The following is an 11,762-nucleotide window of genomic DNA, read 5'->3' as shown; positions in this document are numbered from 1 at the left end:
TTTATATGTAACGTCTTTTGGCTGGCTTACTACTTTGAGATCCTGAATGATTTTTAGCTCCTCAAATAAAAATCAGAATTTCCCATTTATGTAATTAATGTACTCTAAATATCAATTATTTAGTATCACCACATCAGTCAGTAGCCCCATCTCAAGTGCTCAAGTGCTTCATGAAGAAATAGTCAATCTTGACACTTGTCTGGTAAGGGCATACAAGATAGCATTCAACAACATTAACTGTTTGTTCTGAATGAAATGGCTGAGAACATCACATGAACATGTACTAGCACAAATACATGGAGACCCTTTTACTGTCTACTGCTGGGTTTTGCTAACAAGCTCACTGGTTGGAATTTGGCCATCTGCACTAACTTAAATGCACAAAGTTTATACACAACAAACATCACAAATTCCAGCTGAAGTGAGCCTGTGGTGCAGGCACAAATGGGTTTGGGCTGCCAATGAAAGAAAGATCAAATCATTTGCAGGAAGTCCTCTGAATTAAGACTTTTGCTGGTCGGTTACTTTTCCTTTCTTTCGCTTTGTTGCATCTTTCTCCCAACAGGTTCCACAGGCTCATGTTGGTTCCACCACCTAGTAAGGAGCTAACAATCTAATCATTCCTTATTCCTTAAAAAACTCTTCGCAAAGAGAAAAAAAACCATGGTTTAGAGCTTGTCTCCAAGTTGCATCCCAAACAAGCTTAGCTTCTCTGACACAGATTCCAAGAAAATGGTTTGAGAAGCACTTTGTCCCTATCTTCTTCCTCCCCACAAGAATTCCTGCAGCTTTCAGAAAGGCCCAAAGATACTTCACTCTTTTTAATTCACCTGTTTCTGCCTGGTGCCATAACTATGTTTTGAATAAGTAAATCAAGAACAAAACAGGTCATAAACCATCTATTATTATTAACAAAGCCTAATAATATTTCCTGAGTCTGAGAGAGGCTGGAAAACCAGTCAGTCTTCAAGCAAATGCTGTTTACTTATTTGAATTTTTATCAACACTTTGACAACAAAACACTATTTCTTGGGTCGCCTGTACCATTTGGAAATATTTTACCAGTCACTCACAGGTACCCAGTTCTATACCTGTAAAAAGTATAACTAACAGGAATGAGTACATCCCAACTTATGTGCATTTTGGGGAGGCACCAATAAGAGATAATTTAAAGCAGTAAGACTTAGCCACAAACCCACTGCTGCATGAATACAGGGAACATATGTAAATACCCTAAATACCCTATACCCCAAATTCCTACACGTAGAGGGAAGCAGCTTCCTACAGTGATGCCCGTGTTCTAGATGTTTTGGCTGTTATCTCACCATTTCCGCCTGTCCTTCTACGTATTTATTTCAACTCTCCTTACTCATCTACTCTTTTTCTCTCTTTTATTCCTTAGCTCTTATTTCCTTCTTCACAGCCTTAAGCCTGTTTTTCGTTTAATTTTTATTTTTGCACGAAGGCAGTGGGAACCATTTCTCCAAAGAGTAATTTTATTCACAATGGGGAAAGGTTAGGCTGACACACAGGTCCACTCATCTTCGTCTCAGCAACTGCTCCCCACAAGGGGACCTGCAGGACTTCCACTCCCAAGGGCTTGAAAATTAGTCTCTTAAGCCAACTGCTGGGACTCCTAGAGGGCTGATGGTTTATGAGATGCCACTGACAGACAGACAGATGGACAGACGGTGAGCACAAAACACTGACTGGCGAGATCGTGATTAAGTGTAAAATTCAGCAGTAAAATTCGCACCCACCACCCTCCACCTGCCAAGACTCCAAAGCCCAGTACCTGCTGCTGCTGCTGCTGGGCGTGGGCGAGGTCAGCTGCCCCGATGTCCACGGCCGGCGTCTCTCCGTTGGACCGCCCCTCCCGAAGACCGCCGCACTCTAGTAAGTGGTTGCTGCCGCCCGACCCATTCTGGATGGCTGAACCGTTACTTTTTGTCTCAGTCCCAGATTCTTGCATCATGACTCAAAAACCTGATACAAGGATTTCCAAGATGGGGGGCGGGTGGGGGGAGAAAAAAAAAAGCAGCTGTTAAAACAGTTGTTGTGCATAAGGAGAAGGGCCTTGGTTTAAATGTTGCCAAAATCTGTAAACAGTTGTCATTTTCTTTCACTTAACTTATCCCCTCCATTAGTGGGCCAGGCCCCTAGTTTCGGGGCTGAAACTGTCATTCCCAATTCAAGTTTCTGTAGTATTGTTTTAAATATATTACTTTTTTTACCCTTAAAAAACTAGTATTTGTAGGAAAACCTAGAATTCAAGATTACATTTTTCTCTTTTCTTTTCTTTTTTTTTTGAGACGGAGTCCCACTCTGTCGCCCAGGCTGGAGTGCAGTGGTGCGATCTTGGCTCACTGCAACCTCCACCTCCCGGGTTCAAGAGATTCTCCTGCCTCAGCCTCAGGGTAGCTAGGATTACAGGTGCACGCCACCATGCCCGGCTAATTTTTTGTGTATTTTTAGTAAAGAAAGGGGTTTCACCATGTTGGTCTGGCTGGTCTCAAATTCCTGACCTCGTGATCCACCCGACTCAGCCTCCCAAAGTACTGGGATTGCAGCCACTAAGCCCGGCCCAAGATTAAATTTTTCTTCTATCTGGTTCCTTTGCTCAAAAACGAGCAAGTCATCCTATAGAGCATATTAGGTATAAACATTAAATTTTAACATGTGCAGGCACTGTTTGTTGATATTACACTTTTTTTTTTTTTTTGAGACAGAGCCTTGCTCTGTCACCCAGGCTGAAGTGCAGGGGCGCTATCTCTGCTCACTGCCTCCGCCTCCCGGGCTCAAGCAATTCTCCTGCCTCAGCCTCCCAAGTAGCTGGGATTACAGGTGCCCACCACCAGGCCCAGATAATTTTTGTATTTTTAGTACAGACAGGGTTTCATCATATTGGCCAGGCTGGTTTTGAACTTGTGACCTCAGGTGATGCACCCACCTCGGCCTCCCAAAATGCTGGGATTACAGGCCTCGTGAGCCACGGCACCTGGCCGAAGGTACTAAAATTCTAATAGAAAAAATATATATAGGCCTGGGGACGGTGGCTCACGCCTGTAATCCCAGAACTTTAGGAGGATGAGGCAGGTGGAACACTTAAGGTCAGGAGTTCGAGACCAGTCGGGCCAACACGGTGAAACCCTGTCTCTACTAAAAGTACAAAAAAAGAAAGAAAAAAATTAGCCAGTCATGGTGACAGGCACCTGTAATCCCAGCTACTCGGGAGGCTGAGGCAAGAGAATTGCTTGAACCCAGGGGGTGGAGGTTGCAGTGAGCCAAGATCACACCATTGTACTCTACCCTAGGTGACAGCGCGAGACTCCGTCTCAAAACAAAAGAAAAAAAAAATGGTGCAAAATGAGTACCTAGAAAATATCACTTAGGGCCAGGCGCGGCGGCTCATGCCTGTAATCCCAGGACTTTGGGGGGCCGAGGTGGGTGGATCACAAGGTCAGGAGTTCAAGACCAGCCTGGCCAATATGGTGAAACCCTGCCTCTACTAAAAATACAAAAATTAGCTGGGCATGGTGGTGTATGCCTGTAATCCCAGCTACTCAGGAAACTAAGGCAGGAGAATTGCTTGAACCGGGACCTGGGAGGCAGAGGTTGCAGTGAGCCGAGATTGCACCACTGCACTCCAGCCTGGGCTACAGAGTGAGACTCCAACTCACAAAAAAAAAAAGAGAGAGAGAGAGAGAGAAAATATCACTTAGGTGTAAATACATTTCACATTCACTCTTATTACTCTCTGGGCACAAAACCATTATCCCAGAAAGCTGATTCAGCATTTGGCTCAGAAAAGATGTCCAAAGATGACAAAAGACAGATAGCATATGCTAATACCAACTGCTACCATCTACTGATCACTACTGTTGGGTCAGGCAGGCCCTAATGCAGGTGATTTACACATATTCTCCAATTTAGTGCTGATGAGGATTGTTACCCCCAGTTTGTGGATGAGAAAACTAAGGATCCACAAGTTATTTAATCTGTCCACTACATGTCACAGCTAGTAATGGTGGAATCAGGATTTGAACCAGTTCAGTTACGTCAAAGCTCGTAACCACAATGTGTATTTTTAAAGTTGAGGTTCAGTGGGGGCAAAACAATGAAAACGGCAGGGTCACACTCCAAGTTCAAAGACCAGGATTTGGAAAAGGAAAAGCAACAACCATTAAAGGAAGTGAAGAGTTCAAACATGAAAGCTGAGAAATGCCTGAATAATTAAGACTTTAATGTGAAATACCAATCCCCGATTAAAGGGCAGAAAATTTTTACACAAATGTGTTCCAACTGTGGAAGGACGCATGCACAACCAATGCTACAGATTTCTGCCCCATACATGAAATGTGACAACAGGGAAATTTCAATCTTTGGGTATCTTTAGAGGACACTGTTTTCTTGCTAGAAATTGGATGAAGTCTGTTTTCTGCAGACTTGCACAAAAACCAAATGGAAAAATTAAAAGCAGAAAAATTCACATCTTTCTTCATTTCCTTTCACTGTATAGCATGATCCAACTTGATACAGACTCTTCATAAACCCAAAAGACGTATATATTTTTTAAGTTGATCCAATTCTAAAGTGGATTGAGAATGGCATTTTTCACTAGCAGGTGGGAAACAAACTCAGAAGTAACAGCTGATTCACTCTCGTTTCTTGATTTCTATTATTATTTTTTCATTCTCATGTCTTCAGATCAGACTTTCTAATAATTACAGTCCTTTAGAAATTGCAGTTATAGTCTTTCTGTCCACAGAGTAAAGCATCTATCAAAAATAACCAAAATCTTCCCTAAGATATAAGAATCAGGTAACAAGATAATTTGTGACAACACGAGCGCCTTGTTCATCACCAAAAAAGAAATGAATTAGTGAAACCTAGGTACTTTTCCTTGGGTGTTTCAGTCTCTCTTCCACAAACTTGCCCCTTTGTACGGAACTAAAAGAAAAGAGCAGGGTGCAGTGGCTCATGCCTGTAATCCCAGCACTTTGGGAGGCCAAGGCAGGCAGATCACTTGAGATCAGGAGTTCGAGACCAGCCTGGCCAACATGGTGAAACCGGTCTCTACTAAAAATACAAAAAAATTAGCCGGGCGTAGTGGCACATGCCTGTAATCCCAGCTACTCGGGAGGCTGAGGCAGGAGAATTGCTTGAACCCAGAAGGCAGAGGTTGCAGTGAGCAGAGAGCATGCAACAGAGCAAGGCTCTGTCTCAAAAAAAGGGGGCGGGGGGAGGGAAAAAAAGAATTATAGGAAAAGGCACAGTGTTAGGTATTTAAGCAAGAGAGCATTTGTCTAAGAGTAGGTAGCAAGGAAATCCATCTAATTATCAGGATATATCTCAAATATACGTAAAGAAAAAATCTATAGATATAGATTTACAAATATGTATATATACAGATATTTTTCCTTCTGGGAATACCTTCCCATACCAGGGACTTGATCCCCAAAAGACAACAACATTGCACATATATAAACTCTATCCCTGCCCTAAGAATGAGGCATAAATATTTAGCCAAATATCCTGTCCTGATGGAAGAGAGCTGCAGGTAGAATGCTGCTTTCAGACTATGTGACCATCGGGATCCCAGGCCTGAGAGCAGGTGTCTAAGAGACTGGTCCTGCTTTTGTTTCCTTGGTGAGACACCATTCTGGTGGGTGGAGTAAGAACAGTCTCCAATACACAATTTGATGAGAAGGCCCTGTTTTTGCTCCATGCAGTTCCAAAGCAGACTGCCAAGTCCTCCAGTACAAGTTTTGCAGGCATCCAGCCAAGCAGCTTGGCTTGTGAATCAGGTTTGGTGCAGGCTTTGGGACCAAAATTGCATAAAGGATTATTTTGGTCTGAGGATGTCCTTAATTAGTCAAGTGCTAACAGTAGTATGTAGGTTGGAAGATTTAAAATTTCCCATAATCTCCCACACCAATCAGGAGAAAACAGCTTTTTGAAAAGCACATGTGAAAAAATAGGAGTGTCAATGTCTAAGAACATTTCTAACAGTGTCTGGGCCAGCAATATTTCTATCAAACGTTCCAAGTCATTTAATAAGCCTTTATATCTGTATCACACTTCACGAATTGCAAAAGCCCTCTGATGTGCTTTTCAAACTTGTAACAAGGCTAGGAGGGAGATAAGGCAGGTAAACGTTATCCCCATTTCACAGATAAGAAAACTAAAGCTCAGTCGGTTAAGGGATAGATGTAGCCATAACTATTCTGTTTCAGACATGAACTTGTCCATTTAATAAATGATTAAGAAACTCCAGGTTGTAAAGTCCTGTGCTGGGTAGTGGATAAGAAAATTCATGAAAAGAAAACTATGGAAATTCCAGAAAAGACAACAATGAGAGTGGCAGGTGGACAAAGAAAAGCATTAAAATACAATGATATAAGGCATCTGCACTATTTTGCAAACAACTGTCTTTTTCTTTTGAGTTTTCACTATAAGAGTCATCTGAAATCAAGTCAATATATCGGAGAGGAATCTATCTTCTCCATAGTGGGATGCTGCACCCTCTTTTCTTCGAGGAAGCTTGTCCCAGGCACCCGGTTTGCATAACCTCTGCTTCTCTCTGGGGGAATAACTAACCCTATAACTAACCAACTGCCTTGCTCCGTGACATACTGACAGCAGGAAACACTGTATAATCATACAAAGTGCCTGAATACAAAGGTATGGCCACACCATACCCACAAACAAGTCCTTCCTCCAGAAACAACACCAAATCTTCCTCTGCCTTCCTGTGTGGCATCTCCAGATGAACTGAGCCCGTTTACATCACGTGATCCATTTAATATAACCCCACAAAGGTCAATGCTACAATTGCATAGATGTCAAAAAGCCTAAAGAAGCCAAAATGATCTACTTCTCATCTTGCTTGGAAACATTACAGAGCTACTGATTTCAAAGGTTCGATTTTTGTGCTGGAGGGACTTGCAGAAAAGGACAAGGACTGAGTTTAGCATGCTTATTTATTGCTGTTGCCAACAGAGCTGCTCTCTGGAAGTATTCTGGAAAATTCATAATATCCAGGCCAATGTATTTATAGTAAATTAAAGCAGTGCTTTATTATTATGATTATTTCCTTGGTTACAGTGTTGATGCTGAAAATTTAGGGAAAATAAAGCCCTTGTTATCATGCTTGTGAAAGATTTTAAGCTAACAAAAAGTTCAGTCTTGATTCCAGGGCAGTTAATTAAGGTTGACCAAGTCAGGCAGAAGTAAATTAACTTGGCTGATCAATTATTTATATGAAGCAGAATAAATGCCCTTAAAGAACTTGGTCTGTTCATAAAAGGATGTGTAAATTAAACTAAACATAGTTTTGTAAAATATGTTTCTATTTCTACGGGGAGAAGAGAAGTTAATGGTGAAATCACTATTAGGAAAATTATTAGAGTAATTACACAGTCCACCCCCATCCGAAAAGAAAAATTCTCTTTCTCATTGTTCATCCCATGTACAGGGAAAAAAGGTAGATGGCATGCAATTCTGAAGAGATAACAGAAGCTCATGGAAAAAGAAGGAAGGAAGGAAGGAAGGAAGGAAGGAAGGAAGGAAGGAAGGAAGGAAGGAAGGAAATGTGAATTTCACTATGTAGATTTCATTATTTTGGAAATATTGAACACATGCCTCTTACTTTATTTATTGTCGGTTAACTCCATGCAGTTTGTAGACTGAGAAAGAATAAGGATGAGACTCGGACTAGCTTTGGCTCTAAGAGAGGTACTTTTAAAAATTACTCATGTTGCATCATTAAGATTTAAAACTGTCAATAATCGTGTTCATGCCATTGAGGAAAAAAGAAAACCAACCTGTCTATATTATGATATAAAGCATACATTTAGTTCTGGTTCTCATCAAGCAAACGAACTGGTTCCCTTTTAATGTGCAAAGGGTTTACAAGGCAACATAAGACAAAGGAGTTTTAAGGAGTGGGGTGCAGCTCCACAGATTTTTTTCCCCTAGTAGGCAAACAGTAGGGTGGCCTAGGATATTAAACCAGTTCTGTACTCTTTAATGCTCTTGTGGGTGTTACTCTCTTCACAATAGAGAGGGAATCAAGCAATAGAAATCCCAGAAAAAAGTCACAGACTCTCAGTAGAGGACTGCAACAATGGAGACATCACATTTGCTAGCATGAGGGGCATGCTTTCTTTTTTTTTTTTTTTGAGACGGAGTCTCGCTCTGTCGCCCAGGCTGGAGTGCAGTGGCGCAATCTCTGCTCACTGCAAGCTCCGCCTCCCGGGTTCACGCCATTCTCCTGCCTCAGCCTCTCCTAGTAGCTGGGACTACAGGCGCCGGCCACCACGCCCGGCTAATTTTTTTGTATTTTTAGTAGAGACGGGGTTTCACCGTGGTCTCGATCTCCTGACCTCGTGATCCGCCCACCTCGGCCTCCCAAAGTGCTGGGATTACAAGCATGAGCCACCGCGCCCGGCCGAGGGGCATGCTTTCACACTGCTCACCCATCACCTGGCGAGATGCTGCTGGAGCAGGTGGCATTCAGGAGATGAAGGACTGACTGGTGGAGTGAATGACAAATGAGACTTAGTGGTTAAGGAAGCAGGTGAGGAGACAGAAAGATGGCGGCCCCAAGATGTAGAGTCACTGTCTAGAAATGGGCTTGGATGGGCTACTCTTGAAGGAAAAAAAAAAAAGGGTAGACGGGAGGAGAAAGAACAAAACAAGAGAAACAGAGTTAGATCAGACAATTGTTTTCTCACCTGAGATAACTTCTACAAATTATGAATGAACCCTACAGGCACCGTCTTCCAATACCATATTTTCATAATTATAACAGAAAGGCGTAAATTTTCTAATGCATGGCAGTTCAAAAAGTAATCAAGGGAATGAGCCGGAGGGCTATTTTAATGTATGCAAAGCTAGTGACCCACAATAAATGGGAGGTAAGCTACAATGAATGCAAAGTAATGCACACATACTACAGTCCTGGTCTGATGAGGGACGGCTAAAATTAACACCCAATTAATTTCCGAATTGACAAACAAATGAAACCCATAAATCTACTTTCTCATTAATTTTCTTGTGTTATAATTTAAAGCAGTAATATGAGGGCCAAAACTGAACATTATCCATCATAAATATCAGAAAGATAGCACTGTAACACCATAAATTATGCATATTACCTGTTGTTAAAAATGATTTATGTATTATCAACTTTATCATGCACCATAGATGTCTATCTACATGTATCTTTAAAAATCTGGAATTTCATTTAGCCCCTTTGGAATAAAAGTTCAGGAGCAATGAAATTGTCAAAAGCATGTTTTTAAAAAAACAAAAACAAAACAAATGTGGCCACTCATTTAGCCATATGGGAGATCAGGGTGAAATTGGAATCATTCCAGGTCTCAGGTGAGTAGAGGCTAAGAATATCATGGAAGTGAGGAGTCGGGCCTCCCCGGGGGGGGAGAAACAAACCAGCTGTAGGAGCACCCCTCCTACAGAACACAACATCTGTGTCCAAACGGCGCCTCTGACCTGTCCTGCCCTCTGGAATGCAGGAGGTGCAGGGCTTGGTACACGTAAGCAAAGGCAAGACGCATTTGAATGCATCTCAAATGCATTCAAATGCATTTCACATGGCCAGCGGGGAGCATCTATAGCTATGACGACCAACGCAAGCAAGGAACCCTAAATTGGCAAAAACTTAGAAAACCCATGCTTATTTTCAATAATGTAATACAGCAGCTTTCTTGCCTTCAAAAGAGGAAGAAAAGAAATAGAAACTAACTTGTATTTATCAATTAAACCAGGAATAGTTTATATTTATCAATTAAATGGAAGAAGCATTCAGATTAAAATAGTTTCCTTGTCCACTTTCCCAGCTCCATTTGTTTAATAAGAATAATAAATAAATACATCTTTTATCTCAAGTTTAACTTTCAGGTATGCCTTGCACGTAACAGGAATTTAATACATAATTACTAAATGTTTGACTAAATGATTAAATGACAGAAAATTCCAAGGCCAACCTCTTGATCAAATGAGATCAAGGGCTTGTGCTGGCCTCCAACTTTTATATTCCAACTTTAAAAATACTCTATTTCCTGTACACATCTTTAACTGTTTTGGTGTTCTGAAACTCCGAAAGTAACAAGCCATTAAATCTGTTAGGTCTTAAGAGAAGTAGGATGATCTCATTAAACACTGAAAGATAATCAACCAATGAAATATCCTACAAAAACCCACTGGAAACACTGAATATATATATGGACAATTCAGATGGGCTGGAGATGGTAGACAATAGGATGTTTAATTTTCCCTGTAATTTATGACTCAGAACAGAGTTGGCGGGATTGGGTGGTAATAAAATAATGTTCCTAACAAAAGCACAGGCTTCCCCCTTCTTCACCAGGCTTTCAATGTGAAGACAGGAGACTTCATATTTCCAAGGAAAAAAAGGATTTCTGCATTCCAATGCCAAGGCAGTAAAGTTGTTCAGAGCAACTGTAAATGTCTTATTCTTCAGAACTGTCTTCATCAAACTTTCTTGGATACTGTAATCTTTGTAAGACACCAATGAGCACAGATAACAAGTTGACCCTGCTCCAAAAATTACAGATGTCTAAATTTATATTTTTTAGCTTTTCAGCTCTGGTGGGTCTTGGTTCCCTTCTTTCCTAATAGTCAAGAGTTTAAGTGCTGTAATCATAGCAACTGTGGGCAAACGAGGGAAGTTAGAAAGAAGCCGCTCTAGGAAACAAGTACAAAGCAGAATGCATACCCACTCCCTCGCATATTAATCCCGAGGAGCTCAAATAATTAAATAGAGACTGAAAAGGAGCTTTGCCAATCCAGTGCTAGGCTGTTTGCTTTGCCACAAGGAAGCCTCTGAAGGTCAGGCATGATGGGGCCAGGTGTTCTGGGGAGCTTAATTAAAATGCATTTTTACAGAACAAAATAGATTTTAAGTTTGAGAACTAACAAAGCCCGTGGAACTTTAATCATTTAAACATTCAAACAGCTGAATTCTCGCAAATAGTCCAGTGGAATAAAGTGACCAACAACCAGTTCAGAAAAGTCTTTTTTTTCCATTTCTATATTTTCTATCATTTAATGTACACGAGGCCAGGTTCATAACATCAATTTATGACTGGCGTGTTCGATGACACACTTCACGTATCTCCCGCTTCAGCTCAAGCCCCTCACCGCTCTAGTGGCCAAAGTGAACAATATGTTCACAGCATCATGGTAATGTAGTGAATGTGGGCCATCAGAATTCTGTTGCTTGCATTTCTCCGTTGTGCGAAAGGAACAATTATTTAATTTTATCCTTCAAAAACTCCAATATACATATATGTATTTTCCCCCCTGAAAGTTGCTCTTAAAGACAGATGAGCAAGGCTTCTCTGACATAAAAGACCACCATTTGCCTCTGCAGGTCATAACCCTCCAGCCTCTACCCTCACCCTGGTCAGTGCTGTATCTTTGTAATTTACAGCAAATGCTAGGACAGCATGCCTCATATTGAAACACAAGGCAAATTCAGAAACAGCAACAAACAATAACTTAAAAAAAATGATGATATGATGCGAGGTGAGAGCTTTCTCTGCTGTTTGCAAAACATGACAAAGGCCAGGCTAATGTTCAGGTCTTATCTAAGGTGGCTCCCAGTGTCCAAGGGACAAGCGTCATGTGCACACACCAAACTAGATAAAGAGCCACATGCTTGCTTTACTTAACTAGAAATGATACAAAGCATAAATTCACTTTAAAATGGACAG

The 11,762-nt window shown here is 41.3% G+C and overlaps 1 protein-coding gene across 1 annotated transcript in view; it reads right to left on the bottom strand.

The window, feature by feature from the left end:
* Positions 1 to 1,500: 1,500 nt before the first annotated feature.
* LOC115830331 (forkhead box protein P1-like) overlaps positions 1,501 to 11,762 on the bottom strand; it is a 385,580-nt gene continuing 375,318 nt past the window's right edge. Inside the window, exons 5-6 of the mRNA XM_030801756.1 lie at positions 1,796 to 1,986; positions 1,501 to 1,665 (exon numbers count right to left, since the gene is read on the bottom strand). Coding sequence (XP_030657616.1) covers positions 1,501 to 1,665; positions 1,796 to 1,975 — 345 coding nt within the window. The 5' untranslated portion in view covers positions 1,976 to 1,986. The remainder of the gene's footprint in view (positions 1,666 to 1,795; positions 1,987 to 11,762) is intronic.

The sequence above is a fragment of the Nomascus leucogenys genome, chromosome 21 (assembly GCF_006542625.1).
Source record: "Nomascus leucogenys isolate Asia chromosome 21, Asia_NLE_v1, whole genome shotgun sequence".
NCBI lineage: Eukaryota > Metazoa > Chordata > Mammalia > Primates > Hylobatidae > Nomascus > Nomascus leucogenys.
Note: the sequence above shows the minus strand (reverse complement) of the source record. Positions and strands in the feature narration are given on the sequence as shown.